The following is a 23,429-nucleotide window of genomic DNA, read 5'->3' on the forward strand; positions in this document are numbered from 1 at the left end:
AAGAATCCTAAATAGCTCAAAAATCCAAAAAAAAGAAAAATATCAAAAAAAACTAATCTAACCGAAGTTAAAAGGATACCATAGATGTCGAGAGGATCAAGTGCAAATCTATTTGCTCAGAGCAAATCTCCTTATAAAAAAAATTCTCAGGCCGAATTCCGATCTACAGAATCAGTTACGACTTGAAATTCAAAGGCGAAAGCGGAAACTTTACCGTGTTCTTCTGCTGCTGAGTACTTCTTGATTCTGGCAGCTCTAAGAGATGGGGATTGTGTTATATGTGGACGTATATTTATAGGATTCAACTGAGAAGCTTCTGAAACGTATCGATGAAAGTTTAGTTGTAGTTGTTAGAATTAAAGGCTGATATATGGATTGATTATCTTCGCTAACTGAAACGGTAAACGTAGGGGCGGGATGACTTTTTTTTTTTTTTTTTTTAACCGCAATAATTTTATTAACTAAACTGTAAAAGGCGAGTACAAGTACTGAATCAACCAAACAGGAAGAAAATCAAAGAATTGATATCTATACTATTAAAGCAGGATCTTATTGTCATAATTACCTTAGGGGCATGTTTCTTTCACTAACATTGTATGTTTCATTAAGGGCAATTAAGTAATATTAATAACAAATCTATATTGGGTCATTATTTTTGGATCCAGCCCAAATCAAATATCTTTTGGGCCATTTGGGCCTATTAAAAAATCAGATTCAATTCTCACCTTTTTTTTTCTTTTGGGCCATTGAGTCCAAGTTCAAATAATTTTTTTTCAACTATTCTTAATTATTATTTTTTTCTTTTCTTAATATAATTTAAGCATTCATAAAAATAATTGAATTTTTTTATTGAAAAGTATAAATCTTTATTAAAAGTATATAATTTTTTAATTAAAATATTAACCCCATAATAAAATTAATTTATCAGAGTTATACCAACTTAATTCATTAAAAAAATAAAGTTTAATTTTTTTAACATAAATAATCATTTAAAATGAAATACGATAAATAAAGATAAAATTTTTAAGTCTTTTATAAAATAAAACACAAATATATGAAAATGTGACATTTACTAAATATTTGTCAATTGAAAAAAAAAAACAAAAATAAACCCGCGCTTTGAAAGCGCGGGTCAAAATCTAGTATAAATTATTATGATCGTAGGGACGGGATGACTATGACATCATCGTGCTTATTTAGGTTTTTGTCAACAATTTATGTTGTAAAAAAATTAAAAAAATTGTGGAACCCAAAATATGCCATGTGGACACTTTTAGAGGGAGAGAATATGTAATGGGCTCCGACCAATACGTAAAACCAAGAGAATATGTAATGGGCTCCGACCAATATGCCATGTTGATTTTTTTTTAAATTTTAAGTCCAGTCCAAAATGACATGGCATATTGATTGGTTCTCAATATTTTTGCCTATGTGGCAAGGTTTAGGAGAGAGAGATTTAGTCCCTTTTATATAGTAGGATTCATATGAATAATCACAACTTTTCATATTTTAATTAGTTATTGAAAATAGCACTTTTGTAATGGTAATATATACTGTAACTTTAAAAAAAAAATCAACTAATGCACATTTTATGATGAAAAGACACAACATAACATTTATTCACAAATTTTAACAATATTTCATATTGAAGAGATACAACTTTTAATCAAAAGATACCTTAATGAACAAACACAACTTTTGACAAAAATAAAATCCTACTATATAAAAGGGACTAAATTCAAAGCTTTTGTGACTATCCACCTCAGCCAAAATATTCTCATCCAAAAAGAATTAGAAATAAATGTCATTTATAAGATAATTAACTAACATACAACTTTTGATATTTCTAGAAATTTTAAATTTGTAACTACTAATTTATTAATAGAATCATATATCTATATTGAATTATGTTCTATTTTTAATCGTTAAACTTTAAGGGTAAATAAATTATTAATTTATAATATATATAGTTTATAACTTTATATTGTAGTTATAAATAAAGAAAAAATAATCGGGGAAGGTGAAGAAGCTCATGTAAAATTATGTAATTAAAATGATAAAATGGTGAGTATCATGACGTGAATCTAAGAAAATTTGTTGTACAAATTATGGTGTTTTCTTCGTCCACTATAATGATTTAAAATAAAATACATATTCACATAAATAAATCAATATTTGTTGTTTTTTTTTGTAAGATGCTAAGATTATCAATTTTTGAAAGGTTACACTATTGTTTTTAAACAACTTATTACAGCAAGGAAACAAAAACAACCAACAACAACTCAAGGTAAAAAAAGCCTTAAGGAAGTCTTATACAAGAAAGATAAAAAGAAGTAGAGAAGAAGAGAAAGAAGAACTTGCCGGGTAAGAGAGGAGACAGTCACGCATCATACGGTCGAGAGAGGCAAGGATGACTGATGAAGGTGAGGAAACAGCTGTGAACACACGAGCATTACGCTCTTTCCACAGCAGGTAGATGACTGACTGAAAGTAGAGCTTGATGACTGGAGTAGCATGCGTATCTGCATTGACGCGAGGTTGATTGATCCAGGCTGCAACAGAGTGTAGATCAGCCGGAGAAGAAATCCAAACTTCAGCAGCAAATCTAAACTTGTGCCAATATTTGTTGTTGATAGTGTTTATATTCTTTTCTAACATTAGTATCTATATTTTTTAGTAAACTGATCCAAAGAGATTAATTTGTGGAGCTAACCAAATGAGGATTATAGTATTTATTTTGAAAAAAGTAATAGGTTGAATGATAGATGACGTGCGTGCTTTTTCATATGAAAATCTGCACATATATTAAAATCATAAGATTTGAATCATAGAGAAAATATAGTGTATATGACTGAAGTTGGTCCATTCTGAAACTAAAGATGGCTAAAATTCTTCTTTGTCAAAATGCATAGATGTGAATCTTATATGAATAGAGTTTTTCATTGCTTATAACAGTGTAATAAACTCCGTGTGTAAAGGAGAAAAAATGTTATATAAGTGAAAACAAAAATTATGATTTTTTTTCTTGTGCCTATAGGCTCTTCGCAATTTGAAGAAGAAAGAACATATTGTGTGAAAATCTTTGGCTCGGTCAAATTTTATCCAGTTGTTTATAAAACGGTTGTTATCTGATTCATGTAATTTTTCAGTGTTGATTTAAAAGCCCAAAAAACCCATCTATACTGACTTTTTGATATTTTTTTCTGTGATTTGAATTTAAAAAAGGATAAAACTTTCGATAAGTTATGTAAACTCAGAACAAGTATTTAGCTTCAGAAAACATTTACATGTTTCAAACTTTTAATATATACATATATAATGTTTAAAATTATGCATTTAAAACCTGTGTAAAATGTGCATGAATATGTTTCTCTTCTTTAATGTGTTAATCGTACTATATATAACATTATTTTAAAATATCAAAAAGTTTATATCACATACAAAAAACCATCAATAAAAAATATAATTCTTCATCTACAACAAGAAAAATGAAAAATTATAAACATATAAATTTAAATTAAGAAAAAATAACATTGGAAAAATAAGAAGTTAATGTAAAATAAAAAAACCGACAAATAATATTATAAATAAAATAAATTTATAAGACACAATCCGCGCGAAGCGCGGAAAAAATCTCTAGTTCTTATAAAAACACACAACCTTTAGAATTAATTGGGATTGCTATTATTAGTAGATATTGAATTTCTAATCTAGACTCTAGTTGTAAATGGAATATGTGAGATTGTAAATGTGAATTTAATGAAAAAAGTCGGCTTCTCTGAAACTCTTTATTTTCATTGGTGTAATTTTATATTCATCGATTATATGCATTAAGCTATTTAAAAGATATGAAAAATAGAAGATGACTATAAGGCTACAATACAAGAAGCATTTTGTTTTGTTACTTTATTTGGAGTTACCTAAATTGTGATTTATGAGCAATTACAATTGCCAATTGGAATAAGATCTATAACTCTCTAGAAGCTAAAGCATATTGAAATGAAGATGCTTTAAAAGATGTATTGAGATTCTTAAATCCTAGTTAGACAATAATGTAACCTTTTTATAATAAAGCTGAGAGAATAAATGTATCCTCATATATATGCAAACGAACTAAAAAATCCAATCACGATTATTAACTTGTCAATCTGATAAACACCGAGAGCTTGAGGACTAAACTAGGAAGAAAGTGAAAGACAACCACATTAATATGTTTCTCTAGACAATAAAACAAAGGCTTAGTTAATGATCAGATACCCACATGAGGATGCCATTTTTCAGGCAGAGGCAAATGACACGAACCAAAGAATGGTCTTAATCAAGTTGGCCAAGAAGACAGATATAAGTTATGTTTATATGATGAAACTAATTAGCAGAAAGTAAAAAAACTGAAGAAGAGATATCGAGCTTTTATCCCATGAAGCCCGCTCCTGGCATGGTAGGCTGCCCTCCGCCACCAGCACCTTGTTGTGATCTTCCAGGAGCTTGCCCAAAAGCTTGGCCACCCATTACTCCTGACCCAACAATCTGTTGAGGCTGCTGCTGCTGCTGCATCTGATTCAGTGGCGAAGTTTGTTGCTGCATCTGATTCAGCGGTGACGTCTGCTGCTGCTGCTGGTGATGATGATGAAGCTGTGACAGCTGTTGCTGCTGATGATGTTGGAGCTGTGACATTTGATGCTGCTGCTGCTGCTGGAGTTGTGGCAGCTGTTGCTGTTGATGATGGTGTTGCTGCTGGATCTGTTGTTGTTGTTGCTGCTGGATTTGCTGCTGCTGCTGTTGCTGCTGGATCTGTTGTTGTTGTTGGAGTTGCTGCTGTTGCTGATTTTGAATTTGTGGCTTAAACACAACCATATCCTGAACCATCACAGAAATAAAAACGATTCTGTAACTTAAATCAAACCGATATCTAGAGACCACTGGTGCAAGATGGATTATACAGACTCCTTTAGCATTCAGTTTGGAAATAAAACACAAGAGCCACTAAACAATTTGATACATGTGAAGTGAAATCATCTGTGGACACCTTAATTAGTGCTTACTTACCCCTGGAAAAAGCATTCCAATTAAGCGGCAGGCCTTGTCAGAGACGGAGAGAAGCAGAGTCTGTGATGGCAGCTGGATGACTGCACACTGCATTTCAGAGGCAGACACATTTATCTTATACAACTCCACAAGAACTAAGCGTGAAGATGTTACAAGTATGGAACATGATTAGGCTAACAAAACAAGGCAACAAGTGTAGGTTTCGTAATGAGTAAAAAGGGCATAGAAAGAGATTAATAGATGCTTTTGCATGGATTTCATTTTTAACACCTATGTCGACCTCATATCTATTAAATCCTTTTGTTATTAAATTTGAATAAACGAGTGAAATAAGTAGGAAAATCGGACAAGTAGCTTAAAATATCAACAAAACTCACAAGCTTCTTATCCTGAAGTTGTCCTAAAAACCCATGTTGACTCATGGCCCGAAACACAAGGAAGTCAGCTTTGCCAACATATTGCCTGATACAAAGGCAGATAAAAAATATTAGTGACACGAAAACAATATCCACAAATGCCATAGTAAAAAAGTATTACTTGTTATTCATATGATCCTGGGATATGAGCCGAACGATCTGCATATTCGGTGGCCAATTGGCTGCCAACCTGGGGACACGAAAGCAAAAGTTATTTTAATAACTACAATCATATTTTAAGAAGTAGACTGCAATTGAAACTTGTTATTCGCTTGAAAAGGGTTAATAAGTAAACAAGTTTCCATATTTAAATTAGTTGACTTACGAATCAGACGCAGAAGCACTTCGGTAACCCTGTCAAATATAAACAAAGATGTTACCACAACTCAACAAAGTTCTGAGAAAGGAAGATGTGGTTAAGCACTAAGCAATTGATCCCTGAAAATATATTGGGGGGAAAAGAGCCCATAGAGGAGGTGCCCTCAACACACACCTCAAGTCTGGTGATAAGAACAGGCTGCCCTTGTCTCTGCCCAGATAAATTTCCCTATATGAATTTGAAAATGTAAGTTAATTTAGCATAAGACCATCGCTATTTCAGACAAGGCAAACTGACAATACCTCCCAGACTTTAACATATTTGGATTGAGAAGGCTGCATAGCCCCCGACGATGGCTGTGACAACTGCACATTAGGAGCTGAGCTGTTACTACCACCAAGCTGTTGTATTCCTGATTGCGTTTGTTGGCCAACTCCTGGAGTAGGCATCATTCCACCTGTTCCAGAGGAGACATTTCCTTGACTCATCATGTTTTGGTTCATGGAAATTCCGCTTTGCATCATCTGTGCTCCAGAATGACTTCCTTGGTTCATCCCTTGCATTGGTTGAGAAACACCAAGGTTTGACGTTGTTTGAGGACTGAAGGCATTGTTAGGAGCCGGGCTTTGTCCCGCTTGTTCAGTCCCCGCTAATGCACCCGAACCAGCCATTGAAGTATTTCCCTGCTGTCCGGATGAAAACGCAGTTTGTGAAGGAGGCAGAGATGTAGCCATTCCTGTTGATATCATATTTGACATATGCATTGCAACCGCACTTTGCCCAGACGAGGATGCACCCGCCAGAGCTGCAGAGCTCATGACTTGTCGAACTTGAGAAAGATTATTCAGCAGATTTACATTAGCTCCCCCAGGAGGGCCAGTACGCAATTGTGGCGTCATTCCACCAACAACAGGCTTAATATCTGGTGCATTCTCGGCTTTGGTGACCATTTCTTGAGAGACTGGCGATGCTGAAGATGTTTGAACTGAAGGAATTGCTTGTGTAGCAGGCCGTGCTACGGACGGGATATGAGGAAAAGTTGGAACTGCTGCCATAGAAGATATAGTGCCAGGCTCCTGAATTTTAATCCCAAGAAATCCAATTAACAAGCTTTACATATATCAGATATTTCAATGGGATATTCAAAAGAATTTAACATTGGATCAATTTAACATAATCTAAAAAAGCATTCTTAAGTCCTATCAAATAGCATAGAATAAAATTACAATCCATTTGCGATAGCTTTTATTAAATAAACAGGAATTAGTTGCCAATAAAGCAACCTCCTCCAATTGACTAAAAAGATCAAAACAGACTTACAACTTTCACAGTAGCAGTAGGAACTGGTCCGACAGAGACTGGTTGCCGATTCATAATAGGTCCATTGGCTGAAAACACACACAAAAAAATGAACTTCACATAGAAAGAACGAAGCAAGACAAACTATGAAAGACGCATTAAAAGAGAACGCAAGATAGTTCAACTAAACGAAGGGCCTGGCCAGAAGAAAACCTGATGGTACAGGAGGTAGAGGTTGGCCAGTGACTGGAAGAGATGGAGCAACAGTGGCCCTGTCCACTTTCACAGGGCTTTGGGTGGTCTGTGGAAAATTTGTAGCAGAATGACTTAAGGCAGCACGTGCCTCCACAAAGTTCTCTGAGATCAGGACAAGATAGAATGCGTTCTTAACCGTGTCAATTGACAAGTCCGCACTTTGTGCATTGGGCTTTCCCTGAATTTAAAAGAAAAATCTCAACATTTTTTTCATAAAATTATCTTACTTCAGAGAGCTGGCTGACAAAAAAAAACATTTTATGCTAGCTAGTCTCACCGCATTGTATAGTGCTCTTATCTTTGGAAGCTGCTTTGGACACACAACAGACAATGAAACAGAGCACTGCACACCAATATGGTAGGTTAGTGATTCCCAATTTTTTTTAAAGCAACTGTAGCAAGTCGTAATACAAGGGTAATTCATAAAGAAAATACCCTAGAAAAATATGATGCCACTGTCTCGGCATCTGATAAACGACTTTCAGATTGCGCATGGCCGTTTTCATACCGTTCCGGATTTTGCAATTTTGGACGATATACAGGTGTTGGCAACGAGTAAGGGTTGCTGGCTGTGATTAGGATACAGTGCCTTTTCAGATCATTACTTGGTTGTGCTTGACCTGAAGGAGGAGAAAACATCTGCATCATGAAAGACAAAGGAAAATCATGAGGTTTTAGGATCTGAATATCGCTGAAGGAAGCAGCATTATTTTCATTGAAGCCACGATTACTAAAGATCAAAATTCCCACCATCAATGCTTCGGCAAGCCCTTCAGCTGTGGCAGCCTCATTGAAACCACCACCGGCAAATTGTATGGACGAAAGCCAACGCAAGAAAATATTAACATCTTTTGTCCAGCCACTCCGTTGTACCAAGCACGCTAAGAAAAACGAAACAATCAGAATTAAACGGAATAGCCAAGGCCGTGGAAAAAGCGCACAGTTATAGAACGCAATACATACCACAATATGAACCATGAGAATTGAAGATCACCAGTGACAGCTCAACATTAGAAACAGGGTTCCTCTGCAAGTTAAGTGAATATATAAAGACTGATCAACCATCGAATCAGTCATCAGACATAACCAACTGTCTCTTAAATTTTGTATGGCAATGATTGACAGATACACTGTTGTTTACCAATCGACACATAGAAAGAAGTATTTAGTAATGTACAAATAGCAATACGTAACAGTGAATCACATTCCGCTCAAGAATGAAACTTGAGTTCACTCAAAAACGAGAATGAGTTAGATACAGTACCTCTCCGTTTAACTCAGTGCCACAGAAAGACCTGGACAAACACACACAGAGAGCATTAACAGATGACGGATATAAAATTTTAACATACAACACAATCTCAGATAAAAAGTGTTCTTTCACATGGTTCAACATACTCAATAAATAAAAAACTATCTATCCAATAACAAAGTGACTATAATATGTAACCTATGTTCTCAATATCCACCGATAAGAATAATCCAATCCATACAAATGTACAAGTAAATACAAAATTAACCATCAGGAATATACATTGCCTTATGGATCGTTTGTATCAAAAACAATATCCTTCCCTCCTCACAAACAAAATCAATACAAAACATATAAGAACCTAGCTCATGGCACTTATCTTCTAATTCAGCAAGATCAACTCATCGAGACACAGTAATCACTCAGTCGGCGATGAACAGAGGCAAACCATTTGAAACTACTCGCAAGGGAAGATAAACGAGACTCGATCTACCAATTGAAGATCGCTAAGGCCTAACTCGAACGGTATCAACTTCTCATAAACCCTAAAATCAAAAGCGAGGAGAGAGAAAGGAACCTGATGATTTTGAGGAGATAGTCGGAGACGATGGTTTGCCAGTAAGGACCCAAGGCAGCGGTGCCTTCAACAACGACGATTAGCTGTTTCAACTCCGACGACATAATCGCAAGTCCTTTGGAGAGCTGCGAGGTGAATCGAAACAAGATACGAGAAGACTCAGTCTCTCTCTCTCTCTCTATCCCGTGAATTGTTGATGCATTAACAAATTTTCGCGGACGGAGATTTCTCGGGAAAGTTTGATTTGATCTTTGCTCCTCTTCCTTTGAAAGTTTCCTTCCTTCTTCTCCGGCTACGGAAGGAAATATATATATTATTATGACTAGATTGTGGTTCACCTTCTTTATTAAGTTTACTTTTGGTTTTTTTTTTTTTTTGAATCATTGATTTAGTGTGTTTTCTAGCTAACCCCGACGGTTTCAGTCTCACCCAATAAAATATTCCTTTTGTTTTTCCAAATTTTAAAGAGATACTAGGTTAAAATATTCCTTGCGCGGAATGAATATTATATATAAATTATTTTTTAGTATTATATATTTTTACATATTATAAAATAATAAATATATATTGAGTAATTAAAAATTTAGTAACTATTACGTATATAATTAAATTGGTACAAATACTTAAATAAATTTTATTTATCCAGACAAAAACTTTTTCTTTTTTTATATGTTATAAAATTAAGTTTAAATGATATTAACATAGATATATAGTACATTTTTAATATTAACATCTGTTAAAAAATTATTTTATACTCATATTATTTTCGATCGTTTGTATTTCTTTATAACAAATTTTTTAAATCAATGATAACAATAAAACATTTATGGGATGTTTAATAGTTTTAGTAATTTATAATTTTAAAAACATTCAATGCAAAGTGTAAAATCTAAATATTAAGTTGTCAATAATTGTTCAAAATGTTTATCAAAAAATTTCAAATCAAATTCAAAATTAAAATACTTATGTATTTTATATGGTATATAACTTATTTTTTAAAAAATATTAATATGCATATATATAATATTTATTAAATGAGACTTCCTACTTATGTAATTTTGTAATCATTTGTATGTTGTTATAACATAAATTTTAAACCATGGATCACAAAAATTTCAGTGTGAGATTTTTAATAACTTTAGTCATTTATATTCGTTTTTAAAATTCAAAATATAACATATATGAAAAAATCTAAATTTTTATTATATATTTAATGTGGTTGTTTAATTTATTTTAAAATGAATTAAAAATGATAGAGTCAAATCTTTATTATTCAAAATTATTAATTGTCATATATACTTTAGCCACATTAGATAATTCCGTGATTTTTTATTTAAGGAAACAACGAAGAACATTTATGATTAATTTATGGTTATTTTAATAAAAAACTTATTATATATTTATATGGACCAATATATTTTTCTAAGGATTCTAAGAATGATTGTGGTGATGAGATGTGGCTACAAAAATATGTTGTAATGCTTCTCTTTTAATATATAGGGGATTAGACTTTAAGTTTGAGAAATTACGCATTTTTTTTAGTTTTGTAACAAAAATAGTTTTCAATGCAGAAAATAACCAAAATAAGTTTTATTAAAGAGAAAATATATTTTTATCATATGGTTAACTAATCTAGACTTAGGTTTAGAGCTAACGGATGATATTTTGAGGATAGGATTTCAAATTAAAAAAATATTAAAAAATTGAAAATAAAAAAACTATTTTGGTTATTTTCTTTTTTGAAAGCTATTTTGTGATAAAAACTTAAAAAATACTATTTGAGAGAATTGTCCTTAGAGTTTTGCCCCACACATACGTGTAGATATTTTTTATTTTATAAATGTATAACTTTGATATCATTATAAAAGTTTTAAACAACTTTCTATAGTCTCCTTTAATTTATTTTTTTATTTCTATAGTTTGTTTACAATACGTTTTAAAATTATTTAGTTATACTTTAGATGGATATTTGTTTATAATAATTTATATATATATATATATATATGTTGCTTAAAATATAGTTGAACATCTATCATTTTTGTATTTTGCAAAATTTTATAAGTAAATACATTTTTATGCTTAAATAATATCTACTCGGTTAATTTAGTAAATTGTATACATAGTGGTATTTTTCAGATTATTATAGTATATTTTATCAATATAGGATACTTTTGGATGTTATGGTATCAAGTTTTCTGATTTTTAATTATTAAATTAATATTTCAAAAATATTATATTACTTTGAATTCTTACAACCTATTTTTGTGTTACTTTTCAAAAAATTATATTTTAGCATCTATTATTTTATCTCTTACAAAATTTAAAACTTTATCATTTTTGGATTTTAATATTTAATTTTCAATTTTTTGAAAAATTACACAACCATTTTTGAGTTTGGAAGATTATATGATTTTTGAATTTGTTTTCTACAAAATCAATTCATTATTTTATAAGAATATATTTGAATTTTTGGTAAGATTTTTTAAAACATTTCTCCAGATATTTTGTTTTAATTTAAATAAATATTAAATTGATAATGAAAATAATTTTTATTAATACCTTTAATTAGTTATTAAAATTTCAAATATTTCTAGTAACATATTTTGTAAATAATACATGAACTAAATGTTAGTTATGTACTATAATATTTTGTATTTAATCATTTTTAGATAATATAATTGATTTTTTTCCAAAGTAAACAAAAAATAATATATAGTTGTAAATAAAATTTTAACATATGTTAATGATTTTAGTTTTTGCATACAATATTAGATAGTTTAAGATGTTTTATCGATGAATGATAAAATTAGTTAAATGAAAGCATTTTAAAAATAGGTTAATCTACCAATTTAATGTAATTTTTTTTTATATTTAGTTGATAGAGCACACCTATTTTAATAGTATTGATAATTTATAATCATAAATTTATAAAATAACATAATTTTTAATGATAAATTCTAATTAAGTTATTATATTATTAATTACAAAATTAATTAATGCATGATTTTTAAAAAATATTTAAAATGTTTGGTAGGATTTTGTTAGATTTGTTTCAACAGATTTTCTTAGAATTGAAAAAATTCAAATTTATTGATTTATTATTAATATCTTATTGAGTATTAAGATCTAATATAAATATTTAAATATTTTACATTAAGTAATTATTTAAATGGTCTTACTATTACTTGTCAATAGTAGATAAAAAATATGACACTTAATTAATGGATTAGATTTATAAGCTATTAAGGTTGGGATTTCGGATATTCAGCTCAGGTTCAGGTAAGATCCGATCGGGTTCGGATCAATGAATTATATATCCTAGTTATTTAATAAGTTTTGGTTCACACCGGTTCACACCGGTTCGGATCGGTTCCGGATATCCTTTTATAATGTGAATCATATATACTTTTACAAAATAAAATAATTTACATATAAACTGACGTGGTCTAGATATTTATTTTTATTTATTTTCTTTTTTAAAGAAAAAATAAATCAAAATCGTATATCCTTTATATACTAAAGCACAAGTCACATGGCTAATCAAATTTTATAGTTGGAAAACACTTTAAAAAAAAAGTGTTTGAAAATAATTCTTTTTCATCCCTAATTTTTAGTAATTATATCTTGATATTTCATCCACGTTCAGAAAATCTCATTTCCACGATTTCAAACTGTTTTCCTTTTTTTATAACCCTCTGTTTTTTTTTTGACTTCAAAGTTCCTTTTATATTCAGTTACAAAAAAAAAAAAAAAGTTCCTTTTATATTTCATCGTTGCCATACAGAGTTACAGACAACCAACACCAACACAACAAACCGAGTAATGCCCCGTGGAAACAACAGAAACAGAGCGCATAACCCCAAAAACAGAGGAGACTCCACCCTCTCCTTACAACCTTCGTACTCAACCCTCTGTTATCTCCCCTTTTTTCTATATTCCCCAACAAAAAAAGATCTTATAATCTCTCTTAAATTTTCAATTTTGACATGTGTTTCTTTATATCTTCTTTTCTTTCTGCAACAATTTTTTTTTCTTCGTCTAGATTAGTACTTAAAAATCATTTATCGACAAGATTTTATATTGATTTGGTGGAATTATGGGAAGCAATTGATACTGGTACGATAATAGTCACGGTTTAGAGAGAGTATCGAGCATAAAATATTTTTCTCCTGGACAACCATAACTACACTCTCGGCATTTATCTTCGAGTTGAATATACGAAGCATAAGGTTTTGGCCTTGACAAAGAAGGTTTTGCATGTTTTCAATTCTCTACAGTTTTTCTTTGATTTGTTGACTGATTTTTCATTTGTTGAATTTTTCTTTTCCAGTATTCCTTACAGCAGAGCTTGAATTTCTGAATCCAAAGATGAATTTACTTTATTTAATCTTTTTTTTTGCTGAAATTTAACTTAATTATTGCCAGACAATTCTTTTTAATATATAACAGGCAAGCTAAAGTTATAAATTTTGATCTTATAAATTCAACAAACTATCAAAATAAGTAATGTGGGTTAATTTTGTTTAAATGTATGTTTTTTGAAAGAAAAAAAGATGTTAGGTAAATTAACATAAAATGTCAATTTTAATCTATAAAACTTTAAATAGCAAATTTATTACATTCATCCTATCTAAATTCTGCACTAAACTACATTAAGTATTTGTTATTCTGTATGTAATCATCAAATATTGTATTTCAAGTATATTTTGTATTTTGGTATATATTTTATGTACTTTTGAAAAATTCTACAAACATGTATCAATTTTATAATGAAATCAAAGTTATTGGTTTATCCCTTTAACCGTTTTGTTTCAATGGATATCTATACTATACTAAAAGCCAGATATTCTCAATGGAGAAGGGATCCACGTCACATTAATAATTCAGACCAATCATAGAGTTGTATTGTGCCATGTCATATGTTCCTCACACATCCAAAATTAGTTCGACGACTTCGTCTTCCTCCTTTTCCTCGAAGAAATCCCAACCGTTTCACCTCTTCTCCTCTGTAACATTAAAATTGTGACTCATAAAGCTTTATCATTTAGTGCAATCACTATATAATCTACCTCTTCACATCCAATTTTGCTGAGGAGAAGAAGAACTACAACGTAGAATCTATATTTCCCCGGTCATGCCAATGTCATCAACTCTGGATCAAGGTGGCTCTCATCTCTCCCCCTCTAAATTTGTTTTATAATATATATGCAAGCTCTCTGTGTATTTGGATATTGGGTTTTTAGGTCAAAACCAAATTAAGCTGTAGTTTAAAGATTGATTGGATCTGATATTTTTTTTTTGAGTGATTCTATTTATTTTGAATCGACTGATGATTGAACCTGTCGAGTTGATTTTTGGGTTTGTATTTCCAGCGCTAAATCTCTGTCATCAACCAAACACTGATCATGAAGAAATCAGCAAACTCCCATCTTCAAAAGCCAAGGATAACAGAAAGTCATCATCCAACTTTCCAGACTTCTGCAACTGGTCTCCATGAGCTCCAAACTACGTGTTTATCCTAATCGTTAAGTTCTCATTCTTTGGGTTCTTGATCTTCCATTACATCAGATTCATCACCGTTAAATCCTTCAAGATTTTCTAACAGCGAGATGGCTTCACCAAAATGGAACTGAGGTGAAACACAGTCTGGAAACTCAAATTCCTATTGGCTCCACCTTCATCACCATCGGTATCCAAAGAAGCCAGTGCCGTCCTAATGTAAGTTGTAACCAGGTTTTACCTTCCTCTCTGGTTTTAATGTAGAAACTAAATACTTAATTGATCAAAAAAAAAACTATATACTTGATTTATGTAGACTTTGATAGTGATTAAGTTGAGGCTTGAGGCGTATTGATGGCACAACGACCAGATTGTTCTACTTCATATGATAGTTTAGTCGGATCCTGTAACACACTTTTGAGAATAACCATTTACAAGTACCTACTGCTTAATCCACGAAAGTCTTTTGTCTCCACGGGAAGGTCTCCCATCGTCCTGTATTATAACAATCAAGGTTTGTGTCTACTCTCTTCATATTCATTATTTTACTCTGCTCAAAATAGTTCCTTCGATTCTTTTTGCGTGATCCATTGATGTTAGCTTTTTTTTTTTTTTGAACCCTTTCATTGATGTTAGCTTAATTCTTAAAAAACAGCAAAATCATAGCATTGTTTTTCATTCACATAATCACCTTTCTATTTAAGCAGGGAGTTAGGCATGGATATAAGATCAGAACGATTGTTGGTTTTGAAGCATAACCCGTGTTCCGATCATGTCAGAGCTCCCAAAACAACACGGATGACCATAGTCAGAATCAAGTACAGTTCCGTCTACCGTGAGATCAATATTAGCCCTCATAAGAATATTAATTCTGTGTGTGTAAATTTGAATATTTTTCTTGATTGGATGCAGTGGAGTAATTTTTAGAGTTGTAATATAAGTTTGAGCTAAACCTTTTCTGGGTTTTAACTTTTAAGTTTTCATGTTGAATTCTTCCTGACTTTTATGTATACTTTTTTTTCTGTAGTATGAAATTCTTTGAAACTTATGAATTCTCACCTCAGTTAACAACGAGGTCGTCAAGAAAACCTATAAGTAGTCCAAGAAGGTAAATTTAATAGTCCTAAACTGTTTTTGTGTTTTCAACTGCAGAAGGGTAAGTGACAATCACTTCTAGGGAACCATCTCAGAGTGTATTGGCAACTGGTCTCAGCTTAAAAATCTGTAAGGTCAGCATTCATCAAATTTTTTTTATTTCTCTTACTTTGTATCTCTGCACCATATAAACTGTTCAGTTAACCATATAATGAACAATTGCAGTTGATTAGCAAATGGAAACTAAAGCAGGACTCATGTTTAAAGCGATTTTTTTTATAAGACTGGTATAAGCATCATCCCAAATCATATCCAGAAACGGCATCAATACCCTGTATTTTTTGATGTTTCAGTGACCATTTCTAAAAGACATGTGTCAGTGACTTTCACTGTTTGTAACGAATTGGTGTAACTGTGTGCAGGCACAATAGAACACAAACTGTGTGTGATCTGGCGTGTAGAAAAGGACTTGACGTCCTCGACCTTCCACCTGATATCCAACCACACTCGAGAAGGAGTACTTCAAGAACCATCATTGTCTCTAAAATCGTACATGGGAAAACTCTCCATAAGTTTGGGGCATGTAACTGGTACACTGATACGTACTCCTGCAGGATATGTACATTCTTAGATGTTCATTTTCTTCATCTTATTTAGATTAAAGGGGCAGTAACCTTGAAGAAGATGATAGGGATGGGTTTTCCTTTGTTAGACGTGATATACCCGTAACCCGCCACTAGCGCTGAAAAGCCTTCTGGCTAAGGTTGTGAAGTTGTTCAGCCGTCTACTAAGCTTCTGCCAGTTGCTCAGATGGGAGTTGTTGGTCGGAGTTGAATGTATCTTCCACATAATTGGAATCGCACATGACAAATCAAGTTGGCTTCTCGATGACGTCCTGCAGTCATTTATGAAAGCTCATGGACCTCTGAAGATATCAACAATTGGGAATTGGTCAGTTCTCTTACAGTGTCAGATGACTTTCTGTGCTGCTATTGTGCCAAATACCAAACGTATCAGTGTTAAACTTAGTAAAGCTAATACAATCCAACTTTTCTTCTTTGTATGTGTTCTTTACATTAAAAGAACAAGATTCTCCGGTGAGATCGAGTTGAGATACTCATCGGCAAAACCTTGATGGAACCATTGTCATATGCTTCTTCTGAGTAATCTCTGGCTACAAGGTTCTGAAATCGTAACTCGAAGCTCCACGGTGAGATCGAGACTTTCTAAAAAGAAAAGAAAAGAAAAATATTCATTTCAGTTTAACTAAAAAAAACAATTTCCAATCAAATAAATTCAGCTATTATATTATAAAATTTATTTATTTAAAATTTAGAATTAATTTGAATACAATGTAAAACGATAAAAATTGACATAGAAGTAAAAAATAAATAATTTAACAAAATTAAAATATATTAAATGTTATACAAAATTACAAAATGTTTTTTACCCTGAAAATAACCGAATTAGCAATGTATTTTAAACATGTTCAGATATTTGTACTAAAAGTAACCATATTACCCAATTTAGTTCAAGTATTTTGTATCCAAACTATCCAAATGTACCAATAATAACCAAAAAAAATTCATTATATACACTTTTGAGCATTTTTATTCACGCTATCCTATTTTAACCGAAAACACACAAAATATTGAAATTAAATAATATAATTAACTTATGATTTTAAATTAAATTATTAAAATACTTATATGTACAATTGTAACAAATATTTTTAGATATATATATAAATTTTGGATATCTTCGGTTACTCATTTGATTCTTGGTTTAGACCAGATTGGGTTCCAGATCTTCAGATACATCAATTTAAGACCCATTCGGTTATTTATCACATATCTGATCGAGTTCGAAAGCCTGATTTTCGGGTTGATTTAAGTCGGATCTTTGGGTTTGGATATTTTGCGTAGCCCAAATTTTACTATTAAAATAGTTGAGTTATGACTTCATATATTTCATTATCTTTCAAATGTTAAAAGTTTGAATTATTTTGTTTAATAATTCATTATTTCTCAAATTTTTTGATATACCAATAACTCAATTCTTAAGTAAAACATTGTCATACCTTGATTATATTTTGGATGTTTGTGTTTAAAAATCTCGATTCAAGGAATTATACTACCTTCCTTTTCTGATGTAGAATTTTCGTAGATATGGAAATTTATTTTTTGTTTCACTATATAATTTTTTTTATATTTCAATGTAACTTTATTAATTGGATATTGTTTGGCCAATTAAATTAAGTAAATTACTGTGTAATTGATTAAATTTATATATTAAATCACAGTTTTCTAAAGTAATAACTCTTAAATATTACAGATTTTAATTAAAACTGGAGGAAATAAGCCTCAGATAGAGTGTCCACGTAGGCGAAAATAATCGTCCAATGAGAAACTATATTTTTTGACATGTCACCTCCTCTATTTTTTTTTTACAAAATGATCATTTAACTTTTTACTTAAGCAATTATAACCGAAAATATATTTTTAGTGAAATATATTATTTATATAAATATAATTATATTTTTTATTTACATAATAGTTTGTAAAGAAATATTTAGTGTAAATAATATCATAATTTTATAAAATACTAAAAGAAATTGGGCTGGTTTCAACTTTCACAAATAAAATATATTATTTGTAAACTTAGAGAAGAATATATCAAGAATATTCCTTTTTAGGATAGAAAATAGAAAAATACATCGGAGACAAATCCATCTCTATTATGAAATTCCTCTATTTTAGAGAAAAAAAATAGAGGAATACATTGGAGATGGTCTAAGGCATGACCGACGTAAATGATCGACGTTGAAATTTCAGCTTTTCTAATTCTTACTATTCTAATGCTTCAATATAATTTGAATATTTCTTTTGTTTTATAATATAATGGTTTAAAAGTGTTTTTTGTTTCACTATATAAATTGTTTTTATATTTCAATGTAACTTTATATTTATTGATATTGTGTGGCCAATTAAATTATGTAAATTATTGTGTAATTGATTAAATTTATATATTAAATGACAGTTTTCTAAAGTAATAACTTTTAAATATTATAGATTTTAATTAAAACTGATTACATTTTGAAACATATAGACTAACTTTATATAGATATGAGGACAAATTTGTAAAGTGGTATCACCTTAAATTTCTCTGATTCTGTGCATTCCTAATTGGAAGGAGATAATCAACATTTAATATTATGTTACTTTCAGTATATTAAAAAATGGTCGAACCGTAAATCAATGAAGGATGATGTAAGAAGACATAAAGATGTATTTCCAGTTATCACAAATATATAATCAATTGACAACAACTTAATTATATCCAACATAAAAGAGTTTTCATACCTTCTAATATTATAATATCTCACTATATTAGTGGCTAAATCAGTTTTCTCTAGCACAAATACTCACTCCATTCTTGGAGATTAAGCTTTTCTATCTAATGATATTAGTAGTTTGATCTCAAAAAAAAAAACGGTTGAACTGTACATTGTAATTGAAGAAAGAAAACAATAAAAAATCAACCGAAGACTTTTAAGGTATATGAAACAAAAATTAGAAATAGCAATTATCTACAATTAAAGAATAAGGTAATAAAATTTTAAAAATAAAAAAATAAAACAAAAAATCTTTATAAATAAAGGAGACTTTAGTCTCTCCATAGGCGTCCACGTCACCCTATAAGGTTGGGCATTTCACGACACGTGTCGTCACTTTAGGCTGTTTGCGATTTTTGGTTTTTTGTTGGATCTCTTAATCCATTGATATGATATGGGCTTTTATTTCTTTTGCACAGTTAGCCCAAACTTGAGCACACATGTTAGAAACCCACGCGCATTAGGGTTCCCTCTGCAGTCTTCTTCTTGTGCGCGACCTCAACGATGAAAACACACAGAAGCCTAAAGCGACGTTGCGAGCTACATAACGTTCTCCACCATTAATAACTCTGTTCTTTACTCCGCGTTAACTTGAAGCAATCAATCTACCTCTTCGTATCCCATCGTAACCGGTTTCAGCTTTAGCTATAAATATGGCATCGCACCTTCCTGCGATGTACAGTTCAACTCACTTATGGGAATCAACATGGTTTCGATTGATGAGAAGGTATGTCTTCTCCTCGCATGTGACGTATCTATATAATTGTTTAGAAATTTTGAATTTGGTAAATTTTGATTTTTTTTGTATACAACCTTTGTAGTAGTTACATAGCCCACAAACCCTATACCTACAGAGTTGTTCATGATCAACTGATGTTACTTGCCAATACGAACACCCAATTATCAGGTTTGTTTCCAAAACATTGCGTTCATACTGTTTTGCTTAAGTATTTTAGATATAATGTTGAGCCTAAGAATTGAGAGGCATGTAACGCGGGAATCATTTTATATATGTTAATTGGATTCATAGATGTAGCTTTTGTTTTTAGCATGTTCTTTGATACCACGTCGTCCCCACTCTAAAGTGACACAACTGTGTACCTCAATGTTTCTGATGCTCGCACCAACCTCCATGACAAATTGAATCCCCTACGTGTTGAGCCTAACGTCATCTTAGCCACGAACATTAGTCCAAATTAGTTGAAGGTAATCTTATTGTGATTTACACTAATGCTCTCCTTTACTTTGCTATCAGGTTTACTCTTCCTATATGCTACATAGAGCACCCATTTCTCTTTTGATTAAGAGTGTCTAGCCAGCCAGAACTTCCTGGAAGCGTTAGACTTTCCACCGCCCTCATTTCAACTATACACTTAGCGTGCTTCAGTTCTCAATCTCTGAGACATAACATTACGCAGGATGTGTCAATGATGGCGGGTTTTCCTCAACCTCCACCAAGTATGAAGGTGTCCAGAAAATTGATTTTGTAATCACATGAAATCCAACTAATATAAGTCTTGTCTCTCTTGCTTCTAAATTGATTCTAGGATGGAGAATGAAAAAGCAAGCTCTCCATGAAGAGTTTCAGAGATAAAAAAGGAATAGTTTGCAATAAAGATACAACTCCGCACAGCTCACGGTAATATCGCTCCTACATTTGGAAATGTGTTATGATTTTTTTCAAATATCAACACAGCTTACTGGAATTTTTTTTGTGAAACAGGATGCATCTGTTGAAGACACAGAGGCGAGAACACTGCCAACATAAATAAAAAATTTAGTCATAACCTACACTTTTAAGTTAAAGCTGTTCGAGTTCAAGTTTTCTTCTTCTAAACATCAGTTTTTAAGCACAGCAACGACCTTTAATGACAATGAACGTCAGCCCCTGCCAAACTTTGCGGAACATGTACGTGCTACCCATTGTCTATATGTGTACTCGGCTCACTCTATTTACTTCTCCGTTTTTTGAATTGTCTATGCACAGAGAGGAACCCTGGCGCTGGAGCTGTGAACACTTAAGGCTTCTCATGGTGTGACCAGAGAAGCCCCCAAGACCAACGGTGGATTGATGTTGTTGATGGTTGAAGGAACTGCACAAAGCTTAACTTCTAAAGTTGTGTAGTTCTCATCAGTCTGTCCACCGCAACTACTCCCTTTGATTTAGGCTTTTTGTATGTTTGAATAGATGCGTGTTTCTTTATTTAATACATGTTACTTCTTTTTTTTTCTTTCATTTGGTTGCCTTGAACTCGATGTAAGTTTTAATTCTAATAACTTAAATTCCAGTCAACCCTCAGCTTACAAACAACCGCCAACAAACCACCTTCATGTTATTTAACGATGCCATCAACAGAACAAACAACCGCCAACTCCACTCACCTTCACTAACGACCTTGAGAACACTTGCATCAACAAGATTCCAACTTCTACAAAACTCTTCTCGCCTTCAGCTACGAACAGTTTCTCTGTTCCTTATCTCTTATAAATCTTGCATTATAACTTATCAAGGAAAAAAAAGCCTGAGATCGGTGGCTGGTTCAGAAATATTTTTTAATATGAGCATAATTGTTTTTTTAATAATAATAATAATATTTATTTAAATAAATCATATTTATAATTAAAAAATATTAATTTATATTGCATTACATAAAATAGTAAAGTGGATCATTTGTAGCACACAAAATTATTTTATCTATATGGTTAGTATATATCTTTAATATTTTTGTCAGAAATATAGGGGCTTTTTTTTTGTTGGAACCAACCAAAATAAGCTAAATACACATCTATAGATGAAACACATAAATACAATTAGATAACTAAATAAAATGAATTCCACAATAAAAATATTAGCAAGCTAAAATATATATAAAAATAATGAGCCAAGTTATTAAATAAGTATATCAACCGAAAAATAATATGTAACTTGAGCAAACCAATATAGAAAGCAGAATTTGAGCCAACCCCCTAATTCTACTTAGGGTTTTCTAATTGAAATTTGGGAGTTTCGTGTTGTTGTTGTTCTTCGGATGACACATTTGAGCTTGCTTTGTTGTTTGAATCTAATATGTATAGCAGAATCGGAGTTATAAAGAATAAATTTCAGGAAGCTTTCCTTTACATCTTACGAATAAAGATGAGCTTAACTACCTTATTTTTTGGTAAGAAATTCACATTAGTCTCTAAAATAAAATTTTAAATGCCGTTTCTTCTATATACTGTCCACATGGTGCTCAATAATATAAATTTATTCTCTAAATAAAACATCAACTTTACTATATGTTTAAATTTTTAACTAAATAAAATTTGTTACAACTATCAGTTTTTTATTCTACTTTTACTGAATCGATTAGTCACAACCACTTATGCTATTCCACTTTGAACTAAGCAACTAAAAAAAAGCAATACAAAATGGTCGCTAACCACTATCAAATGGATCGAAAAAAATCATTTTCTTTTAACATGTTTTCATTTTCACATTTTTGAACATAATTCTTTACTAAGACCATAAAATGAAATGTAAATTCATATAAGAATAAAACATATGAACCCGGCGCGTAGCGCCGGAATACCACTAGTATACAATAAAAGAAAAATTTAGTAAAATAAAATCATAATATAATTTCCATAATTGATAGTGCTCAGCTACACTAAAAAGTCTAAATTCACAACATACACAGTTTTATTTACATCTTTAAACATATTATCTAATTAAAATGATTCCAAAAAAGTGCCAACATAAAGAGTTAGAAAATATACGATAAAATATAAAACATAACGTTAAAAATACATTATCACTGATCACTAAAACATCATGTTAGTAGTAATAAAAATGAAATGACAACACATTTATTAAAACCATAGAACAACACGCCACAAAGTGTTATTAAATATACAAACTACAAATTTAATATGCTTAACGCAAACACACATAAAAATGAGACATCATATTTGGATATATTTAAATAAATAATTTTAAATATATTATATTCTTGATAATTTTAAAATACTTAAAAAGAAACTAAATTATTAAAAAAAATAATATACAAATAAAACTAAAGCAATATTTTGTAACGTAAAAATAATAAATGAATAAAAAATAGATTATGTTAATAAAATAGATTATATATTTTAAAGACTTCTAATTCATGAAGTATTAAAAAAATCAAAATTTGTTTATTACAATTAGTATTTTACCATTAGATATATTAAAATAATATTCTAGATCGATATTCAATTGTCAGTTTTCAACTATTACACATAAAAAAATATTATTA

At 31.0% G+C, this 23,429-nt stretch overlaps 1 protein-coding gene and 2 long non-coding RNA genes across 12 annotated transcripts; 2 read left to right on the forward strand and 1 right to left on the reverse strand.

Moving 5' to 3' along the window:
• Positions 1–4,190: 4,190 nt before the first annotated feature.
• LOC106347149 (mediator of RNA polymerase II transcription subunit 25) lies at positions 4,191–9,481 on the reverse strand. The gene is made up of 15 exons (XM_013786644.3): positions 9,165–9,481; positions 8,600–8,630; positions 8,299–8,362; positions 8,086–8,216; positions 7,771–7,974; positions 7,613–7,678; positions 7,294–7,513; positions 7,102–7,169; positions 6,084–6,857; positions 5,956–6,009; positions 5,788–5,816; positions 5,584–5,652; positions 5,424–5,508; positions 5,047–5,133; positions 4,191–4,857 (listed from the first exon to the last, which is right to left on the reverse strand). Exons 1-15 carry the CDS (start codon positions 9,266–9,268, stop codon positions 4,411–4,413), a joined length of 2,433 nt encoding a protein of 810 aa, XP_013642098.2. The 5' UTR covers positions 9,269–9,481; the 3' UTR covers positions 4,191–4,410.
• A 1,769-nt stretch (positions 9,482–11,250) lies between these two features.
• Positions 11,251–16,859, forward strand: LOC106347148. Of its 9 annotated transcripts, XR_002653888.2 has the most exons (8): positions 11,637–14,326; positions 14,537–14,688; positions 14,770–14,882; positions 14,980–15,177; positions 15,371–15,481; positions 15,816–15,892; positions 15,984–16,045; positions 16,181–16,859. It is a non-coding gene; the product is annotated as an uncharacterized LOC106347148 (long non-coding RNA). The 9 variants fall into 9 exon arrangements; XR_007316355.1 differs by having other exon boundaries at positions 11,251–14,326; positions 14,537–14,882; positions 15,371–15,498; positions 15,816–15,887; XR_002653889.2 differs by having other exon boundaries at positions 11,254–14,326; positions 14,537–14,882; positions 15,371–15,498.
• Positions 16,860–19,038: 2,179 nt separating this feature from the next.
• LOC106351537 lies at positions 19,039–21,445 on the forward strand. 2 transcript variants are annotated; one of them, XR_001271315.3, is made up of 5 exons: positions 19,039–19,879; positions 19,974–20,059; positions 20,408–20,610; positions 20,700–21,061; positions 21,140–21,445. It is a non-coding gene; the product is annotated as an uncharacterized LOC106351537 (long non-coding RNA). The 2 variants fall into 2 exon arrangements; XR_001271314.3 differs by having other exon boundaries at positions 19,044–19,879; positions 19,977–20,059.
• Positions 21,446–23,429: the final 1,984 nt, after the last annotated feature.

The sequence above is a fragment of the Brassica napus genome, chromosome A9, assembly GCF_020379485.1.
Source record: "Brassica napus cultivar Da-Ae chromosome A9, Da-Ae, whole genome shotgun sequence".
In the NCBI taxonomy this organism is placed as follows: Eukaryota; Viridiplantae; Streptophyta; class Magnoliopsida; order Brassicales; family Brassicaceae; genus Brassica; species Brassica napus.